The 23257-nt window shown below is 38.4% G+C and overlaps 1 protein-coding gene across 15 annotated transcripts in view; it reads right to left on the minus strand.

The window, feature by feature from the left end:
- Positions 1-228: 228 nt before the first annotated feature.
- Positions 229-23257, minus strand: part of Mier1 (MIER1 transcriptional regulator) — a 65168-nt gene continuing 42139 nt past the window's right edge. For all 15 annotated transcript variants that reach the window (XM_027402312.2, XM_027402323.2, XM_027402315.2 and 12 more), the window contains 6 exons: positions 21601-21752; positions 20681-20762; positions 18179-18273; positions 16234-16361; positions 5694-5833; positions 229-3580 (listed from right to left, as the gene is read on the minus strand). In XM_027402312.2, coding sequence (XP_027258113.1) covers positions 3252-3580; positions 5694-5833; positions 16234-16361; positions 18179-18273; positions 20681-20762; positions 21601-21752 — 926 coding nt within the window. In that variant the 3' untranslated portion in view covers positions 229-3251. The remainder of the gene's footprint in view (positions 3581-5693; positions 5834-16233; positions 16362-18178; positions 18274-20680; positions 20763-21600; positions 21753-23257) is intronic.

Genomic DNA, 23257 nt, shown 5'->3' on the forward strand with positions numbered 1-23257 from the left:
TGTCTCGAAAAACCAAACCTTGTCTCAAGGGAAGCAGAAAATAATCATCCAATCTCAGGTAACTAAAAACAGGAACCACTGAAAACTGTTCAGTGCACTGTGCATGGGTGTGGAGGCGCCAGGGGTAATGTATCCAGCTACACTGTGTTCCCTGCACCACAGATATTAAAAACTGAAATTAAAACAGTGAAAATGAACAACAAAAAAACATCACAGCACATCACACAGTATGTTTACAAAAATATTTTAATGAGCATATCAGAATGGCAGAAGGAAATGGGAGAAGAGACATATTTTACAGTGCAAAATTATTATGCAGAAATTTAAAAACATCTAATTCATAATTTTGAATGCCTACATAAATATTACTTCAAATACATTTTAAAGCTCAACAGATTTTGTTGAACTGAGTTACAGCTTCTGAACCTTATTGAGAATATATCATAAAACATTATATATTCCAAATGAAAACGACAGTGCTTTGCTAGGATCTAAATAACTACCAACAGACTTTTCTTTTTGAGACAGCGTCTCAAGTATCCCAGGCTGGCCTCAACCTCACTACATAGCTGAGGATGGCCTTGAACTTCTGATTCTCCTGCCTCCACCTCCCAAGTGCTGGGATTACAAGTGCACACCACCACACCCAGTTTATGTGGTACTGGGGATGGAACCCAGGGCTTCATGCATGCTGGTTGGAGCATTCAACCAAAGGAGCTATACTATACCCCCTGCCCATCACGAAGGCTTCTTTTCTCATCTCAACCTAAGCGCTCAGTTATAAAATGTACTAAATCTTAAGCAAATTAGATTCATGATATTGTCAAGATGTTTAAATAGTGCAATGACTTCTCAAGTTACAGTGGTTGCATTGAAGAACAAAGGGTGAAATCCCTGTAGAAACACACAACACAATAAAGTTTTTGGGAAAAGCTGAGCATCACTTATTAGTGGAATGTCTTTTATTATGCATACTTTAAAAAGAAAAATAAGATTTATTAACATTTATACATCTGGCACATTTGCCATCATGCCTGAGAATTTCCTTAAAATGTTCCTGTTACGGGTCTCAAGAACTCTACAAACTTGCCACCAGATGGATCTTTAAAAAGGTGGACATGACACCTCCAATACTGCAAAGACTGAGAAGCACAACATCACTGTTCTTTAAAACATTCCTACAGACCACCTGTGATAAAGAGCTAGGATGGCCTGCACTCACTTAGTAAAATCTGCTTTGGAAAAAAATTACAGCTGGGTGTGGTGGGAAACACCTCCAATCTCAGTATCAGGGGGCCGAGGTAGGAGGATTGCAAGTTCCAGGCCAGCCTGGGTTACACAGTGAGACTCTGTCTTTAAAAAAAAAGAAGAGAGAGAAATGGGTGGGGGTGGGCAGGCAGACAGGGAACATGGCCATCTGCTAAAGCTACTTGACCTACTGCCATTCTGGATAAATTAAATTTTTTTTCTGAAAAACAAACAGAAAACCCCCTCATGCTTCTTATCACTTCCATCTGAAACTGATTTATTAGGATATTTATGCAAAAACAGTAAATGAATGTTATACGATGTGTTGTCAAAGTGGCTTCCAATACTGATTGGGGGAAAAAAAAAGTCGTTCCCAGTGGTTTGGGGAAGCAATCTAGACAAATGTAAGAACACTCTGAGGGATGAGGCCTAGACGGTCATTCTCAGTGCAAACTTTTACCCAAGCTGCATCAGACAACTGAGCCAGTAAAAGGACCACAGATCTGTCTTTAAAAGCATTGGCTCTTGAAGTGATGGCTGAAAACAAAATGAAAGCAGCATTTGGGGACGTGGCTGTGTGAGAAAAGATAGCTAATAATCCTTTACTAAAAAAAAGTTTGGAGATAGATTGGTCTATCAGCTGTATAAAACTACATTTTATAAGAAGAATTTTACACTAAAAATAAAATCCTTACAAGGCTAGTGCACACAGGTAATCCTTTTTTAAAAATCACACAGAACAATGATTATTTTGTATCTGTTTCATTTTGGAAAAACAGTATCAAATCTGACAAACTGGATTATAACTGGAAAGGTCTGAAAATTCTTAAAACCATTATTTTCTCATAAAAAAAATCAATATTGCTACCTGTCAACAGATATTCTTGGATGTGACAATATCAACATCACCTGGCCTTTCCTTCCTGTTGACATAATGAAAACAATGGGAAATCTTATAGTGCATACAAGAGTAATTGAACAGGATTCTATTCAGCACGATACATTTACAAACTGAAGCTGACAGTAAGTCTTTGTTTTGCTTCAAAAATAATTTTGAGTATTATAGCAAATGCAAACAAGCTTGCAATCTGAGCATCATGCTGAACTCCAGAAGTCCCAAATTATTTGTCCATAAGTAGAAGCTTAAAATAAAAACATATGTTCATAATTCTTTATGAATGCTTTTACCACCTGGATAAGAAACATGACTTGGTTAACTATACACACTTAAAAATTCATTAGAAAAATCTTAGCAAAATAAAATGAAAGCTGACAGACTCAATATCAGTTCCTCTCATAAAAGTTTACCAACTGTACAAGTTAAGAAAATTATACAAGCTTTTTGTATTAAGAAAGGACAGCTCAGTCAAGACATATGTACTGTAAAAATCTTTCAAAGGCTACAAAGAATCTGGAAAAATACAGAATGTATTTCTTAAGCCCAGATAAGAATATGGAAAGACATCATTGATGTCAACAATTTTACAAATACAAACCTGACTTGGTTTATTTTTAAACTTCTACATATAAAAATCATGCTAGCATAACCTTCAGGATTCATGAGGGTTTCCTTAGTGACAATGTTCAATTTGTATGGAAAGAAAAATGTCTGTTGTAAAGACATTTCTAGATAATCCAAAAATCGGTGCTGAGCAGAAACACACGCTTATTTTCCCCCTCGCTATTCTTCCTCATAAAAATAAGGAAAAATTAACTTTTAGTCAAATTTACAATTAGTATCTCAAATGAGAAGGTACAGGTAAGTCTTTGGGTCATTCAAATTTACCATTTTTATATCCTTAAAGAGTCTTCAACAATTTGAAGTAAAAGAACTTGCAAAAGGTGGAATTATGAATCCCATTTCTTAAAGTTAGAACTCAATTCAAATGTCAAGATTTAACCAACTGCTGCAAAGAAATCAGCTTTCTAAAGGTCACCCACCAACCCTGAAAATTGTAGTCACACCAGAATTTACTGCAAAGAAAGTAACAAAGGCCTAGGACTTAGTCGTTTATGTTTTCGTGTTCCTCAAATTTTCCATGCGAGACTGCTTCCTGGAAAAATTCAGACGAACCCGGACTTTCTTTCCCATTGCTGTTTATCCGTCGCCTTTTGGCAGGTCTCTCATTTTTTTCATCAAAATCATTTTCATTTCTTGCAGTCATATGGGCAAGTTTTGGGTCGGTGGTCACGTTATCTGCTTCATAACCATTAGTGTCCATATCTGTATGAAGTGGCTTCTTATTTCCACCTGTTGGTCCATTAACATGTAAGCCTTCAACTTTTACTTCTTCTTTGTTTAGTATTTCACCTGGTCCATTAGATGACACACCTACATTCAGAGAAAGATAGATAAAACTTAATACAAAAAGCTTAACTATTATAAAAATAGCTGCTACAACATGAGTTTTCATCAAAGGACAAGCAAAGTATCAAATGTGAACATACTCATGGTGAAGCGTGGCTGCACCACTTATCAGCTGATACTACCCAAGTCTTCATAGACTACACCTCAGTTTCCTTACATACCATGAGACACAAAGCAAGTATATGTTAGGTGATGTGAAGACCAACTAAAGCAATGGATTTTAAGAACAAAGATCAGAATCTGAAATATATTAAAAGCATACTGGGGGCTGGAACGATGGCTCAGTGGTTAAGAATGCTTGATGCTGTTATAGGAGAACCTGGGTTCAGTTCCCAGAATCGACATGGAGGCTCACAGCCACCTACAACCCTAGTCTCAGGGTATCTAACATCCTCTCCCAGCCTCCTCAGGTCTCACACACATGGTACACAGGCATACATGCACACAAAGCATACATACACATTAAATAAAATATTCAAAGAATCCTAAGTATTACTATGTAGGAACATACTGACATTGTTCCCATAGGAGGTAGGATCTGAAAGTGGTCTGATACTACCCTGCGAAGTAAAATTATTTTAGTTAGAACAAGCAGCAGAATGACCATGGAACACAATTTTGGTAATACAAAGCCCACTTAGCACACATGACTGGAGATAATTAAATCTTAACTATGTGAAAAATATTCGACATGAAAGGATGGGTCTCAAAGATTACATTTTGGTAAAAGAAAATACTCAATTTTTCCCAGTTCTTATATATATCATATAACACTAAAGAAATAATTCTGTTACCTAGTCTAAAAAGCTAGGTTAAGCTGATTTAAAAAAATAACTGTAATATAAAAGAAATAAAGCTAAAAAATTAAAACAATATGTATATAAAATTAAGCTCAAAAAAGAGTTCTAACTTTCTTTGGAAAACCTGAAAATCTTGATCATACTTACCTGATGTCTTCTGAGCTAAATAACATTTTTTATTCATTTGTGAAAATTATCTTGCCCTAATAGTGCTTTCTCATCAAAACGCTAAAAAAGGAAAGGGTTTCCTTGGTGTTAAGATGTTAAGAACAGACAAAAGGACTGACATTCTTCTCAACTTGCTGAGCACCACCTCAGTTCCATGTTCCAGTCACACTGCACCTTACATCTCTATAAAGGAAGGGGCAGCACACTGCAGAACACCAACCTAACAAGACCCATGCATGGCTGCTGAGACCCACATCCTATCTGGCTGGTTTATTCTTCAAGGGAGAAGAACAGAAAAGAATGGTGAAATGAACTAAGTAATACATATGCAACTCAGTGAAAGTTTGAGGTCAAAGCTTTGGCAATTTCTCTTCTATGTTCTCCATGACACTGGCCAGTTTTAAAGTTTTAAACTCCAGTTTCTTCCATACTGGGATGCTGCACAATCATGCTTGCTATTTTCTTACTTGGGACAATTAAAGTAGAAATCAAAACAATTCTTGGAACAGCTCTTACAGATGGCCCTTCAAACACTCTGAATGAAGAACACTGTCGTGTGTGTGTGTGTGTGTGTGTGTGTGTGTGTGTGTGTGTGTGTGTGTGTGTCTGTGTGTACACACACAAATGGTTCTGCAAAACACCTATGCTCAGGCTGAGAGCTGCTTTACATGTGCTCATTTTTCAAGGTTATTATGTAAAGTCAAATATTCAAATTTCACTTATTACCTAACTTTTTGCCTTTTATTATAGCTCATGTTAAAGGTTCTCAAACTATTTGAAAAATAAATATTTCTGATGCAATGTGTCTGGATTTGTCTAAAAGTTAAAGCAGTATTCACATTTAGGTATTATTCCATTCAGGTAAGGAGATGCTACTGAACACAAATTTATTGAAATCAACAGTCCCTGTGTAGCTTGCTTCATGAATTTCAGTTTATGATGCCACTATAAACTCTTTCCAATTACTCTATGGTGTGTGTTTGGATGTATGTGTGCTAATGTTTCATGTTATTTACATTTTTCAGCCTCCAGAGTTTAATGTAAATTTCCTTGAGCCACTCCAAGTGTCCTTCACTATGAAGAACTAGGTGTATTTCCTGGTTTCTTACCATTTTGATTACTATTGCTGATAGTGCCATCTTCTTTCTCCGATTGACTGTTACTACTATTTGAGGCAGTAGGAGGAGGGGATGGTGCTCGGCTAGAAGCAGCACTTTCACTCTCATCCAAAAGACGATCCATGTAATCCCTTAAGATTAAGTTAAATAACAATTAATTCCTTAAATAAGATGGTGAAGATTAAAATTAGCTGAAGTTAAATATACATTCCACTATTAACACATACGTCCTGACTCTTACTTACTTTCATGAAAATGCCTTACTATTTGTACCAAGTTCGAAACAGACTTTGGAAGCTTCTTCTGGCTATGTATTTGTAGGGAGATGCATGAAGATGCTAAGCTAAGGAAAATATGAAGTCCACGGGAAACTTTAAAATGTACAGAAGGGCTCAAAATGGCTCAACTGAAACCAAAGTGTATATAAAAAGGTGAGCATGATGTCATCTGGGGTACATGATTTCTGAACAGATACAGACTAGTTTTAGGATTCCTAAAGACAACACTCGAAGGTGCAACGTCCTAACACAAAGGGTGATCCCTGCCAGTCACCATACAGTCAGCTTTCTGCCAGATCTGTATCATAATGGGTTAAGTCCTGGCATAATTGTTGGTCACCTATTAGCTGTAAGCAGGTTTATTTATAACATCATTACTACTTCCTGAGCTATAGTTGAGGATAACTGACATCTGGCTGGGGTTAGAAGATCTAGGCTAAATGTGTCTGAGGGTAGTTATTTTACAATGAAATGCAGATAAATTCCATGTGTCCTATCTACAAACATGGTTATCATATTAAGCAGACTGTGGTCTGTGGGTTGCTTGATGTTTTTGTCAAGTCCAACTGGAACATGGTCATACACCTGTAACTCCAGGAGTAGGCAGACACAATGCTGAATCCCTGCAGCTCACTAACCAAGCCATGGCAAGCCTTGGGTTCCAAGGAAAGACCCTGTGGGCACTTTCTGAAGAACACCTGAGGTTGTCCTTTGGTGCACACACAAAACAAACATGGATCACAGAAACATATTGTGACCAGAAACTGACCAACATAACATTCTTTACATTATAAAGGTAATAGCTTTTAGAATCTTTCAGCTCTATGCTCTAAAATGTCATCAGAAAACAAATGAAGAGTCAGTTTGAAGCACACATTAATAGAAAGAGGAAGAAGAATATCAAAAGGACTTCAGAAGTCAAGGCAAAAAGAACAGACATTACAGAAGGATTAGTAGAAATCAACAAAGCTTAGCGGGAATGAACACTGGAGGATGTTAAAAAGCCATTCAAAAGACGAAAAGACATCAAAATTGTTTTTGAATATGGCAATGATATTGTGAAAAATAACCATCATCTTTATTTTATATCAATGAAATCCCATATGCTTAGAAGAAGTCGGATAGAACAAGACAAAGTTAAGAGTGCTTGAGTTGAGGTAACTGGAGTTTTAAGTATTATTTGGAATAACAAGATCTCCAATTTGAGTGTAGCTCTCAATCACTCTAAGTGGTAACCAGGGATCACCTGTCGCGGAACTCTCAGAGGCTGTGGGGAGAAGGGCAAATGTACTTCATTCTGGCGAACAATGGAAGATAACAAAACAGAAAAACTTAACAAGGACTCTTATGATGATGCACTTAGTCTAACGTGAATCTAAAAACAAAGGAAAAGAGAATTCACAAGTGTTTTTTTTAAACGCAGTGGTTCTCAACCTATGTGTTGAGACCCCTGGGGGATGTTGAACAACCCTTTCATCACAGGGACCACTGGAAAAGGCAGATATATGATTCCTAACAGCAGCAAAATCAAGTTATAAAGTAGCAACAAAATAATTTTATGTTTGCGGTCACCACAACATGAGTAACTGTGTTAAAAGGTCACAGCATTAGGAAGGTTGAAAATCACTGCTTTAAGGTATCACCTATGTTTTATACAACTTCAAATAGAAACAACAGAAAATGCAAGCAGGGCCCTTTCTGCCGCTGACTCATCACAGACCAGGTGAGCGACCCCTACTTTTCCCCAACTGTCCTAAGTGCCATTCACCCAGATCCCTCCAGGCTTGTCCCTGCTTGAAACAGACATGCCCAGGCAGGGAGGAGCTCCCTGAATCTGGGTACAGGCCACTCTTCCTTCCCTTTCTGCCGCTGACTCATCACAGACCAGGAGAGTGAGGAGACTACGAGGAGAGGCAAGAACATCCAGAGCTTCGAACATTGAATTCCTGGCCCACACACACTACAGTGTAACAAGAGGAGATAGAGAGATCCTACCTGCACTCACTGGAAAAAGATATGGGAAGAAGACAGAATAAGAACTCGCTCAACAACAGAAAGACCAATATGACACCACTAGAATCTAGGGACTCCACTCCAGCAAGACCTGAAAAGCACAACATAGTGCATGAAGAAGAGATGGACCTCAAAAATTAATTCAGCAAGATGACAGAGGCCTTCAAAGAGGAAACAAGAAAATCCCTTAAAGAAATAGAAGAAAAATCAAGCAAAAAATTACACAAAATGGAGGAAAAGACAAACCAAAAAATTCAAGAAATAAACAAATCTCTTAAAGAAGCTAAAGAAACCCAAAATAAAACAACCAAACAAGTGAAGGAAGCACTTGAAACAGTTCAAAGCATGAAAGCTGAATTAGACACAATAAAGAAAACACAGAATGAGGCGATGCTGGAAATGGAAAGACTGGATAAACCATCAGGATCTAAAGACGTGAGTATAACTAATAGAATCCAAGAGACAGAAGAGAGAATCTCAGCTATTGAAGACTCGCTAGAGGATATACATTCATCAACCAAAGAAAACCTCAAGTCCAACAAATCCCTAACACAAAATATCCAGGAAATATGGGACACCGTGAAAAGACCAAACCTAAGAATAATAGGTATAGAAGAAGGTGAAGAAACACTGCTCAAAGGTACAGAAAACATATTCAACAAAATCATAGAAGAAAACTTCCCCAACCTACAGAAAGATATGCCTATGAAAGTACAAGAAGCTTATAGGACACCAAACAGACTGGACCACAAAAAGAAGTCCCCCCGACACATAATAATCAAAACTCCAAATCTACAGAATAAAGAGAAAATATTAAGAGCTGCAAAGGAAAAAGGCCAAGTAACATATAAAGGCAAACCAATTAGAATCACACCCGACTTCTCAATGGAAACTCTGAAAGCCAGAAGGTCTTGGATAGATACCCTACAAGCACTAAGGGAGCATGGATGTCAACCCAGACTACTGTACCCAGCAAAACTTTCAATCATTATAGATGGAGAAAACAAGATATTCCATGACAAAAACAGATTTAAACAATACATATCCACAAATCCAGCACTACAGAAGGTTCTGGAAGGAAAACTCCAACCCAAGGAACATAACTACACTCACAAAAACACAGGCAATAGATAATCTAATTTTGCCAAACACAAAAAGAAGCAGGAGGGCAAAAACCACACACAATGACACCACCAACAATAAATCCAAAACAAACAAGAACCAACGAACAATGGACATTAATATCCCTAAATATAAATGGTCTTAACTTACCCATAAAAAGATATAGGTTAACAGAATGGATACGAAGACAGAATCCATCCTTCTGCTGTTTACAAGAAACACACCTCAACTTCAAAGACAGACGATACCTCAGAGTAAAAGGATGGGAAAAGATTTTCCAATCAAATGGCCTCAAGAAACAAGCCGGTGTAGCAATCCTAATATCTAACAAATTGGACTTTAAACTAAAATCAATCCAAAGAGACGAAGAAGGGCATTTTATACTCATCACAGGAAAAGTCCATCAAGATGAAATCTCAATCCTGAACATCTATGCTCCAAATACAAAGGCACCCACATTTGTGAAAGAAACATTACTAAAGCTCAAACCACACATAAAGCCACACACACTTATAGTAGGAGACTTCAACACTCCCCTTACGCCACTAGACAGGACCACCAGACAGAAACTTAACAAAGAAACAAAGGACCTGAAAGAAGTTATGACCCAACTGGGGTTAACGGATATCTATAGAGCATTCCATCCAAACTCAAAAGAATATACCTTCTTCTCAGCACCACATGGCACCTTCTCTAAAATTGACCACATAGTAGGCAACAAAGCAAACCTCCATAGTTACAAAAGAATTGAAATAACCCCCTGTATCTTATCAGACCACCATGCATTAAAGCTAGAATTCAGCAACAATACAAATGGCAGAAAACCTGCAAACTCTTGGAAAATGAATAACACCCAATTGCACCATTCCTGGGTTGAGGAAGAAATAAAAAAACAAATTAAAGACTTCCTAGAATCTAATGAGAATGCAGACACAACATACCCAAACTTATGGGACACTCTGAAAGCAGTGCTAAGAGGGAAGTTCATAGCACTAAGTGCCCACATGAAGAAACTAGAGAAAAGTCACATCAGAGAACTGACAGAACAACTGAAAGCACTAGAGCAAAAAGAAGCAAACTCACCAAGGAGGAGTAGACGCCAGGAAATAATCAACCTGAGAGCTGAAATCAATAAAGTAGAAACTAGGAAAACATTACAAAGAATCAATGAAACAAAGAGTTGGTTCTTTGAGAAGATCAACAAGATAGACAAACCTCTAGCCAAACTAACCAAAAGGCAGAGAGAGAGCACACTAATTAACAAAATCAGAAACGAAAAGGGGGATATAACAACGGACACTGTGGAAATCCAGAGAATCTTTAGGTCATACTTTGAAAATCTGTACTCCACAAAATTCGAAAATCTAATGGAAATGGACAGTTTCCTGGATAAATATCACTTACCAAAATTAAATCAAGATCAGATAAACAATTTAAATCGACCCATAACTCAAATGAAATAGAAACAGTCATCAAAAGCCTCCCAACCAAAAAAAGCCCAGGACCAGATGGCTTCACTGCAGAATTCTACCAGAAATTCAAACAAGAGCTGATACCAGTACTCCTCAAACTGTTCCACACAATAGAAGCAGATGGGATATTGCCAAACTCTTTCTACGAGGCTACAATCACTTTGATACCCAAGCCACACAAAGATACGACTAAGAAAGAGAACTACAGACCGATATCCCTCATGAACATCGATGCTAAAATACTCAATAAAATATTGGCTAATCGAATCCAAGAACATATCAGAAAAACCATCCACTATGATCAAGTAGGCTTCATCCCAGGGATGCAAGGATGGTTCAACATACGAAAAACCATCAATGTAATCCACCATATAAACAAACTGAAAAAGAAAAACCACATGATCATCTCACTAGATGCTGAAAAAGCCTTTGACAAAATCCAACATCCCTTCATGATAAAGATCTTGGAGAGAACAGGAATAACAGGAACATATCTAAACACGATAAACTCGATATACACCAAACCAAGAGCCAACATCAAACTAAATGGAGAGAAACTCGAAGCGTTATCTCTAAAATCAGGAACAAGACAAGGATGTCCACTCTCTCCATATCTCTTCAATATTGTACTTGAAGTTCTAGCTAGAGCAATAAGACAAGAACAGGGGATCAAAGGGATACAAATTGGAAAGGACGAAGTCAAACTTTCACTATTTGCTGATGACATGATAGTCTACATAAGTGACCCGAAAAACTCTACCAGGAAACTCCTACAGCTGATAAACACCTTCAGCAAGGTAGCAGGATACAAAATTAACTCAAAAAAATCTGTAGCCCTACTGTATACAGATGATAAACTCAATGAGAAAGAAATCATGGAAACATCACCTTTCACAATATCCACAAGCAACATAAAATATCTTGGGGTAACACTAACCAAAAAAGTGAAAGACCTATACAATAAGAACTTTGAGACTCTAAAGAAAGAAATTAAAGAAGATACCAGAAAGTGGAAAGATCTCCCATGCTCTTGGATAGGCAGAATTAATATAGTAAATATGTCAATCCTACCAAAAGCAATATACAGATTCAATGCAATCCCCATCAAAATCCCAACACAGTTTTTCACAGACATTGAAAGAACAATACTCAACTTTATATGGAAAAATAAAAAACCCAGGATAGCCAAAACAACTCTTTACAATAAAAGATCTTCTGGAGGCATCACCATCCCTGACTTCAAGCTCTACTATAGAGCCATAGTTCTGAAAACAGCTTGGTATTGGCACAAGAATAGACAGATAGACCAATGGAATCGAATTGAAGACCCAGATATTAACCCACGCACCTACGAACACCTTATTTTTGACAAAGGTGCTAAATCCATACAATGGAAAAAAGATAGCATCTTCAACAAATGGTGCTGGCACAATTGGATTCGAACATGCAGAAAATTGCAGATTGATCCATACCTGTCACCATGCACGAAACTTAAGTGCAAATGGATCAAAGATCTCTCCATAAACCCAGCCACACTGAATCTTCTAGAAGAGAAAGTGGGAATAACCCTTGAACAAATTGGCACAGGAGACCACTTCCTGAACATCACGCCAGAAGCACAGACACTGAGGTCTGCAATCAATAAATGGGACCTCCTGAAGCTGAGAAGCTTCTGTAAGGCAAAGGACACAGTCAGTAAGACAAAACGACCACCCACAGAATGGGAAAAGATCTTCACCAGCCCCACATCTGACAGAGGACTGATTTCCAAAATATACAAGGAGCTCAAGAAGCTAGCCACCAAAACACCATACAATGAAATTAAAAAGTGGGGTACAGAACAGAGATTTTTCAACAGAGGAATCTGAAATGGCTGAAAGACACTTAAGAAAGTGCTCAAAATCCTTGGCCATCAGAACAACTCTGAGATACCACCTTACACCTGTCAGAATGGCTAAAATCAAAACTACCAATGACAACCTATGCTGGAGAGGATGCGGAGAAGAAGGAACACTCTTTCATTGCTGGTGGGAGTGTGAACTTGTAAGACCACTTTGGAAAGCAGTATGGCGGTTGCTCAGAAAAATGGGAATCAACCTACCTCAAGATCCAGCCATTCCTCTCTTGGGTATATACCCAAATACTGCATGTCCATACAACAAGGACATATGTTCAACCATGTTCATAGCAGCATTGTTTGTAATAGCCAGAACCTGGAAGCAACCTAGATGCCCCTCAACTGAAGAATGGATAGAGAAAATGTGGTACATTTATACAATGGAGTACTACTCAGCAGAAAAATGCAATGGAATCTTGAAATTCGCAGGCAAATGGATGGAACTAGAAGAAACCATCCTGAGTGAGGTAACCCAATCACAAAAAGACAAACTTGGTATGTACTCACTCATATATGATTTTTAGACATAGAGCAAAGGTTTACCAGCCTATAATCCGCTTCCCCAAAGAAACTAGAAATCATGAATGACTCTAAGGGATAAATGGACCCCAGGAACGGGAAGTGGCATGAACTCCCGAGCTAATCGAGAGCATGAGGGTAGGGGAGTGGGTGCTGCCACAATAAGAGCACAAGAATAAGAGTAGAGGAGAAGAAATGGAGGAGCAGATATATTGAGTTGGGGGAAGAATAGAGGAGAGAGAGCAGGATGAGAGATACCATATCAGAGGGAGCCACTATAGGTCCGAGAAGAGATATAGAACTAGGGAGATCTCCAGAGACCTACAAGGATGACACGATCTGACAGTCCGGGCAGTGGAGGAGAGGACGGCCTAGAAGCCCTTCCCCTAGAATGAGATTGATGACTACTCTCTATGCTATCCTAGAGCCCTCATCCAGTGGCTGATGGAAGCAGAGACAGACATCCACAGAAATACACTAAGCTGAAATCGGGAACCTAGTTGAAGAGAGGGAGGAATGAAGAACGAAGGGGTCTGTACCAGACGCTCTTTGGGAGGCCAGTACGGGACTAATCCAGCCCCCCAATCATGGATGCCAATGGGGAGGCCCCTGCACTCCTGGGAGCCTCCGGAGGTGGACTGGCGTTTTGCCCTGGTGTGTGTTGGGGGGACTATGAGAGCCCATCCCACTTGAAGGGATGCGCTCTGTCTCTGGACACATGGGGAAGGGCCTAGGCCCAGCACAGGAAGATTTGGTGGACTTGGTGGAGCCCCGGTTGGGAGCCCCACCCTGCCTGGGGAGTGGTAGGTGGATGGGGTGGGGGTAGGCTGGAGGTGGGGGAGAAGGAATGGGGGTGAGGGGAGGCAGAGGGAGAGGGGAATTACATGTGAAACAAGCCCTAACTTGAATTAATAATAATAAAAAGAAAAAAAAAAAAGAGGAAAAAAAAAAAGAAAATGCAAGCAGGTCAGAAAGAAATAGTTCTCACAGAAAATCAATTTCTCACCCCATGGATAATAATGTATAGCATGGTGATTACTTCTTTTCAATTTTTTTTATTTATTTTATTTTGCTATGTAGCCTCTGCTGGTCTGAAACTGTACAGCCCAGACTAGATTCAAACTCACAGAAATCCTCACATCTCAGCTCCCTGAATGCTGATATTACAGGTGTGAAATACAACAACCAGCTGGTCACTGATTTTTATAAAAGGTATAATACACATATAAAGAAGATGCTATAAGCCTGGTGTTGGTGACACATGCCTTTAATCCCAGCAGTCGGGAGGCAGAGGCAGGTGGATCGCTGTGAGTTCGAGTCCAGCCTGGTCTACAGAGCAAGTTCCAGGACAGCCTCTAAAACAATACCGAGAAACCCTGTCTCGAAAAACAAAGAAACAAACAAAAAAGATGTCATAGTTCTTAAAAAAGAAAAAAGAAAGACAAGACAGGCAGGCAAAGTTCAAAGAAGCACACAGAGGAATAAAAGGAAATTCCACAAAACCATGGTAATGGTACACAAGCGGAAAACCAAACACATTTGTGATTAGGAAACAAAGTGTGGGTCACTTTAACTATGGCTTGTCTACCTACAGAAAACATAACCGTAGGAGAAATTAAGATACTGAACATCTTCAAAAAGTTTTCAGAGACTGATAGTCTCTAAAATGACTAAATAGAATCTAAAATGACTAGTGGTCCATCCCTGTCTACCTTACTGCAATGGACATTACAGAGCCAACTAAGCCAAGCCTTCAGCATATTCCTCTGCTAAGGCTTTCTGAAAAAGAAAACTGGATGACCCAGGAGTCTGACCTAGCACAACACATGTTGTGTGTTCTTATGCTGATGACAACATCTTTTTCATGTCTACATTGTTTCTAAAATAGGGAGGGTAACGGAGTGGAGGGAGAGATACTTCATTTTTGTCCTTGAATAGTACCACTGAATAATCCAGAAGAGATAAATTTAGTAAGTGATTAAATTTATGAATTAATCATTTTTAATTACTTATCAAACAATGATAAAATGTGTAATGCTTCTTTATATGAAATTCCATTCTAATGGCCACCAACTCTGAGTAAGTGGGCAACAGGAGCGGTAAGGAGTTCACTGTCTGACAAAGGTGGATCATCCTCATTTATTCCCTTGCTCGTGAGTAGTGTCAGAGATGAACCCAAGGCCTTCAGCAGACTCCAGTCTAACACTGAGCTCTAAGCCCAGCCCTTATTTATACGTTTTTAGTTTGTTTTGCTTTGGGCTTTAGAATGTCTGATCAGAGGAAGTACTCAGTGCAGACATCTACCTATAAATGAAAATAACGAAGAAACACTAGGCCTACGAAAAATAAAATCAAACATAGGTAACAATCACATCTTTGTAAAGGAGCTTGAGGACATCTTTACTAGTGCACACTGGGCTCATCAACTCACAGCTTGAAGGAAACCAAGAGAATTTCATGTGCCAGGACTGTATTTAGGCAGTTAAGACACATCATGCATACTGTGATGAGCGCTACCATCACTGTTTCATCAGAACGTTAGTGTTGCATTACTATTATTACACATTACTTCCATAACATGTCCTATAAGATTCGGGACACCTAGGAAAAGGTATGTCCAACAAGAGGATACAAATTAACCTGAAGATCATATTCCTGTGCCTTTGCCCCCTTTTAAGAACATCTACATTCAAATCTTGTTTTAGTTTCAAAGATCAAAATACACTGCACAAGGGAAAATTAAATTTCCCTTCGTTTTTAAGGGCCCTCTACTGGTTATGTAGCCCAACAGTTTTTAAAGTTTGTCTTGATCCCATTTTTACTGTTTTCAAAGGTGAACACTAAGCCAGATGTGATGGTGGTGCACATACACAATCCCAGCACTTGGAAAGTTGACAAAATTCCTAAGAGTGAGGCCAGCCAGGACTACATGGCAAAATTTTGCCTCAAAAACAACAACAAAAAGCAAACAAAGATTAAAATTGAACATAGAATTAACACACTGTCCTTTTTCATTTTAAAAAAACCTAATGAAAATCTGCACTCTAAACCTTGGTTTAATGCTTGTTGTCTTAACATGTATAGTGGCTTACTATTTTTTTTAAGACAACAAAGTCTGCATGCCTTACATGTCAAGAATGGGTAAGTTTTGAAACTAACAGAAACTGTATTTTGAAGGACTAAAAATTCGTAATTAAGACAAATCCAAGAAAGATTAGGAAACAACTCACGTTACACCAGGATGAAGATTATATTTCTTTTTTCCAAACCTTGTTTGCTGAGCAAAGAAATCATAACGCTCAGACTTTTTCCACATGTAATAGAATGCTACACATTCACCAACTGATCTTGTTCGGACCTGTAAGAAACAAATATTTGTTTTTAAGAATAGTCTCCTTAACAGAGCCACTTCAAGAAAAACCTCTTAAATGTGTGCTAGATGGTTTTACATCAACTTGACACGAGCTACAGCCACCTGAAAGAGGGACTCAACTAACAAAATGTCTCCATTAAGACTGGCCTACCAGCAAGTCTGTGCAACATTTTCTTGATCGGTATAGGTAGTGACAGCCCTGGGCAGTTGGTTCCAAGTTGTATAAGGAAGCAAACTGGGCAAGCTACAAGGGGACAGCAGCAATGTTACTTCACAGTTTCTGCTTTAGTTCCTGCCTCTAATTCCTGCCTTGACTTCCTTCATGACAATGAGGTTCTGTGATGTGAAAGTATAAGCCAAATAAAACATGGCATTTTACTACAGCAATAGAAACTTTAAGACAGACTGGGGGGGGGGGGCTACTCCTTAGTTAATATACATGACAAACATGATATATTATGCATGAAACCCTAAACTGCAGCAACTGTGCTGAAAACTATTCTTTCTAAATCACTCAGAAAAACAATGCATCAATAACTATGTAAGATATTTAGCATTGTTTTTTAATTCAAGGGTACCACCATTCTAATATTTTACAATAAAACAAGAATTCCTCTACTGCAAATAGGAGGACAATTAGATTAAAATGAATCCAAAGAAGAAATGCTTTTACTCACAGACCACCTATGGAATCTAAATTTAAATTCTCTTATAAATGATTTCCCACAATGAAGCATGAACTCAGATCTGAATCTCAAACCTTGTAAAAAAATTTATTAGAAAATTAATCAAAGACCTTAATATAAAGTCTGAACCTCTGAAACTGCCAGAAAAAAAAAAAAAAAAAAAAAGCAGCGGCAACCTTTGAAGGTACAGGTGCAGGTAAAGACCAACAAAGGACTCTACTAACATAAGAAACAAACCAAAAAACTGGCAAATGGGATTGCTTGAAATGAAAAGTTTCTATGCTGTTGGAAGCCAGCCTAGTCTACTAGGCGAGTTCCAGGAGAGACTCCAAAGCTACAGAAAAACTCTATCTCAGGGAAAAAGAAACAAAAAAACATTAAAAAAAAAAAAAAAAAAAATCATGGGCAGTAAGATGGATGGATGGCTCAGTAGGTTAAGGTGCTTGCCACTCAACCTGACAATCTGAATTCAATCTCAAAGTTACATGGGGGAGTAATGGGGGGGGGGTCCCAACTCCAGAAGGGGAAGGAGTTGTCCTCTGACATGTATACACACACACACCACACAATTATTTTCCCTGTAAATTTGATGTTAAGAATATTTTAAAATTTCAAAATTACTTTAAAGACGTATTTGCAATTGACAGCTGCTGGAAGAGAGAAAATTTGTTTTCTTCAATGGAGTGACAGGTTCTATTAGCCACACTCAGAAGCAGGCCCCATAATTAGAAGCAGTCAGCTAAGTCCATGGGTGTTGTGTTTGAGTGCACCTGTGTGTGCACTTAAAAGAAGGAAAGAACATAAAATTGGTTGGGTAGGATTTGGGAGGAGTTGAAGGAGGGGATAGAATATGATAAAAATATACTGAGTGAACTTCTTAAAGAATGAATTAAAACATTGTTTTAAAAATGTAAATTAACCTCTTGTCACATTACATACACAATCTGAGAAGTTGACTGACAGGCATATAATGAGTTCAATTCTTAAATGCTTACAATATCATGAAAAAAGTCACCCAGCAAACAAGTCAGGCAGTCTAAGTATGCTTATTCTAATGAGTAGAATCTTATTCAAAGATTGTAGTATTACAAAAACTTTAAATAAATCACTACTTACTTTATTAGCCTGGATCAGATGAAAATCTTTTCCATAGGCCTTCAGCCCTTGTTCAAAATTTCTACACTCTTCCTCTGTCCACACAGATAATTCCTCTGACAAAATGAGGAGATAAGAGAAAACTGTTAATATACAATAAAGAAACTGAAACCAAAACTGTAACTTTCTGGCAAAAAAATTAAGGAATATTTTACTCTTTTGGGGGGGTTCGAGACAGGGTTTCTCTATGTAACAGTCCTGGCTGTCCTGGAACTCGCTCTGTAGACCAGAGATCCACCTGTCTCGGCTGCCCAAGTGCTGGGTTTAAAGGCATGCAACACTACTGCCCAGCACATCTTACTCTTGAGTGCTAATATTGGTCATTGCAAAAGATACAGTGATAAAAATTCCTGATTTAATAAAAATTGGAACAATTTGGTCCCTAACTTGCCAATCTCAAATTTGGGCCACTTGTTCCTTCTTTGTTGTGGAGACAAGGTCTTGCTACATATAGCTCCAGCCAGGCCTCCAACTTGTAACAGCTCTATTGTGGGCCAACTCTCAGGACTCTCCTCAGTTCTTCTCAGCCCAACTGTCATTACCACCTTTCTATGCCTTCAACCTGGTAAGTTCTTTCTTACTTTGGACTCTACCTGGGATTATGTTCTGCCCTCTACTTCACTTCATCTTTGTAGTAACACAACCCTTTACTCACCAGTAAAACTATCGTATTCTCAAGTTTCCCCTCAAATCCTCACCTTAACTAGTATGTCCAGCTATAACCGGCTTCAGCAATATCCTCTAACTCTCCTTTGAAGATCAGCAACTACTTTTCAGCCCGCCTCCTAGGCTACCAGGCTTACATAGTCCCTTGAAGAGAGCTTTTTAAAATCTGGGACCTTGTATGGGGCTATGTTTAAGTATTGGGCATATGTTTGAAGCTCTAATTCATTTATTAGTGCTTTGTTTTTCGTTTTTTTTCCCTTTGTTTTTTTTGTTTGTTTGTTTTTTGTTTTTTGGTTTTTTTGCTGAAATATAGTTGCTTTGTTTTGGCACACTATTAATGGAAGTTACAGATCCTGTGAATTCATTTTGTTCTGCATTTCCTACTTCCTTCTTAATCTTGCTACATTTTTATAACTGACATCAGGCATTACTAATGAATTGCCTGCCAGTCAAGCACAAATGCTGCTTTTGCAGAGGGCCCAGATTTGGTACCCAGCATCCATGTTGGGTAGCTTACAACCACCTATAACTCTAGCCAGAGGATCTAACGCCTTCAGCCTCCACTGGTGCCTGCACTCTCTTGTACCCATGCACTCCACACGCGTGCACACGCACACACATAATCCAGGCACAACACACATAGTTAAAAAACAATTACATCTTTTACAAAAGGAAAACATTGATAATAGAGGAGAAGCATGGACCCTTGATGACTGAGACTCATAGTTAGGTGCTTGGTGATGGGGGATGTCCTTCTGTATATATGTTTCTCTTACTGGTTGATGAATAAAACACAGATTGGCCAGTAGCCAGGCAGGAAGTATAAGCAGGGCTATGAGGTGAGACTGCTAGGAAGAGGCCACAGAGAGAGGCCACGAGGAAACGCCATGTAGCCAAAGAAGGAGTAACAGGTCCGGACCCTTCTCCGGTAAGATAAGACCACACGGAAAACTTAGATTAATAGAAATGGGTTAATAATTAAGAGAAAGCTATCAAACAAGAAGCCTGAGCCATTGGCCAGTTGATAATGAATCTGTCTCTGTGTGCTTATTTGGGGCTAATCAGCTATGAGGCCAGGTCGGAAAGAAACTCCGGCTACAGCTCAGAGCTTAAGAGCCTTCAGACTGAGGCCAAGTAAACAGATAACATTTCACTGTCATACCTATAAATAGGTAATACTTTCTGTGCAGCAGAGAAGCCAAATTTAGAGTAAAAAAGGGAAAACTCAGGTTTCAACTATAGCTTTATTGCTTATGAATTATACCTGCTTCAGCCACATTACTTTGGTTCAGAGTCCTGAATCTCCCAATTGTATTTAATAATTCTTTATAATAAAGAATTTGTATATGTTTGCGCATGCATTTGAGTAATGTGGGGGGAAAGGCCAGGAAACAGCTTTATAGAACTGGTTCTTTCCCTCCACCTCTACTTGGTCTCCAGCTATCAAATTCAGGTTGTTCATTTGAGTGACAACCACTTTGCCTACTGAGCTACCTCACCAGCACAGTCTCACAATTTTAAAGTTAAGCAGCAGAAGTTATTTTACACAGCTCATAGGATTTAAAAAAAAAAAAAAAAACTTCAACTATTTTAAAACTAGAAGACATTATTTATATATTTTAGACTTTTACTTAGATGCCCTTATTTTGCATCACAGAACAATCTTAATCCCACTCCCTGTAACAATGAGTGATAACTGTGTTCTCTGCACAAAGACTGAAATTAAGCTGAATACATATTTAGGTTAAAGTGAACAGCTTAAAGCTAAAATTTCTGCCAAGTCTGGCAAGTGCTTACCTCGAGCTGCTTTGACATTAAATCTTAATCTTCTCAAGGCTTCTTCTGTATCAAAACTGCATTTAACCAATTCATATAAAGCCTAGGAAAACAAAAGGTTTCTACGTAAGTCTCATCTGGCCAATAGTTCAGCCAGATGCTCATTTTTAGGAGCACATTTTCTGAATCATGTGTTTATTTCTATACTTTCTGGTCCAATTTTAGGGTACAGGATAAAAAGAAGAGTTCAATACTAACCTTCTATGCCACTCCTGAAGTACAAGGTAGGGTATGTAACCCCGTGACCATAGCATCCTAGCAACTGAGATATTCATCTCACAAAAGTATCATTTGTTTAAGCTGCAATTTTTTGCAGCCTTCTGAGATTTGTAATATACTTAAAACAAATTAGGAAAAAATAAAAAACAATGACAAACAAGGTTCTAAAAAACGATGTTGTATTGGGCTCATGTTAGGTATTATTCTGACCATATACACAACCGTATTATCTGAGATGAGGATGCCAACTTCATCACAGATGTGGAGTCTCATGGAGACAGATTAGAAAACAAACAAAAGGCCAGGCGGTGGTGGCACACACCACCTCTGTAAGTTGAAGCCAGTCTGGTCTGCAGAGTTCCAGGACAGCCAGGGCTATACAGAAGACATGTCTTAAAGAAAAAAAAAAAAAAAAAAAAGGAAAGAAAAGAAACCAGCAGAAAACACTTTTAAAAACACTATGAAAAGTATAAATGAGCAAAGTCAAGATTTCTATTTACCGGAGTTGAAATTACATCAATGGTGTGAAGCCTATTTAAACAGTAGGTCTTCAGTGATAATCCCAACCTTTACAGGAGAGTTCAGGTGGACAGAGCACCCACAGAAAAATGACAACTGTCACATATGAGGAAAACCCAAACAACTGTTCCTTACTAATGTACCTGTTCATTATCTTTAATGTGAGATCCTTCAGGAATTGCTTCTACACCTCTTTCATCACCTGTTCTTCTGGATGCATCCTTAAGAAATACAATCACTTTATCTTCTGGTAAATACTCTGGGTCCCACAGAAGCTGATCATCATTTTCATATACTAAATTCATAAACAAAATGTTAATAAAAACTGCCAAAAATTGACATAACCTGTATAGAGACATATCACTAAACAAATAATTCAGTCTTTCTAAAAATTACATTTACTTTCTTTGTATATGTGATGCTATGTGCCACACTACACATGTGGAGGTCAGAGGACCTCTTCTAAGAGTCAGCTCTTATTTATTTTTTACTTGCTTATTTGTTTATTTATTTGAGACAGGGTTTCTCTGTATAGCCATGGTTGCCCTGGAACTTGCTCTGTAAACCACACAGGAGATACATCTGCTCTGGCCTTCAAAGTGCTGGGGTTGAAGGTATGCACCACCACCACCTAGCGGGAATCAGTTCTTAATATGTGAATCCCAAGGACCAAGCTCAGGTCATCAGGGTTGGATCTCTGTCCTCTTCTTTTTTTTGGGGGGGGGGGTGTGAGACAGTTTCTCTATGTAGTTGTGGCTGTTCTTGAACTCGTTCTGTAGACCAAGCTGGCCTTGAACTCAAGAGACCCACCTGCCTCCTGAGTGCTAGGATTAAAGGCATGCACCACCACTGCTTAGTAATCTTGTCTTCTTATTGTGTTTATTTTTCTCCTTATGTGCCTGCACTTGTTACAATAATTTTCATATAAAACTCACAACCTTTAAAAAAATTTAAGTTTTATCATAATTTCCAATGAACTAAGAATAGTCTAAACATCACCAAAATTAAAAAAAAGTAGAAAAGAACATGACCTAAGACAGTGCCTTATGAGAGTTCAAACGACAATGAAACACATAAAACCCAGAAGCAAGAGCCTAAAATTGAATTGGTGCCAGAAATGTGGTACCTCAAGAGTCATGACAAGTGCTTCCAAGAGTAATTTCCAAGTCTGGTTAAATCCCAGAGTGACTGGAGGTTGTGAGACCTGCAGGGTCTACTAACAAGGACATAAGGACGTGAGGACTGAAGCATTAAAGGCTAAAAAGGTAAGTAGAAGGTGAAATAGAGCAACATCTTTTGAGAAGTAAGGATGGTCAGGTACAGGTATTGCAGGAGGCAGTGAGAAATCCAGTTGAACAAAGTTTGTAAGGTCTTTGTTTTTAAAGAGAAGACACAATTACTTGAATTTCAATAGAAAGGAAAAAAAAAACTTGATAAAAAACTTTGAGACATCAGATGAGTTTCAAAATTGCTTGTATTAATAAAAGGAGTAGCAACTAATTAAGCATCTCATGTAAGTTAGGGAATGTCTTCACATAAAATTACTTTCTTCCTCCATCTATACAAATGTACTTAAAAAGCCTCTTACCTAATAAATGTCTTTCTGCCATTCTTTACTGTTTGAATAATAAACACCTAAACTGAAAGGCTGCCCCCCTTGCTAAAAGAATTTGGACATAGTACTAGTTTCTCTTCTCTACTCAGCCTGTTCTGAAAAGAGAACCAATTCCTTGATATTTATGTATTTAAAGGTTGTCTCAGAAAGAGGAAGTAAAGGTGTGTGTGTCTGACTTCCAGTGT

Source organism: Cricetulus griseus, chromosome 2 (assembly GCF_003668045.3).
Source record: "Cricetulus griseus strain 17A/GY chromosome 2, alternate assembly CriGri-PICRH-1.0, whole genome shotgun sequence".
Taxonomy (NCBI): domain Eukaryota; kingdom Metazoa; phylum Chordata; class Mammalia; order Rodentia; family Cricetidae; genus Cricetulus; species Cricetulus griseus.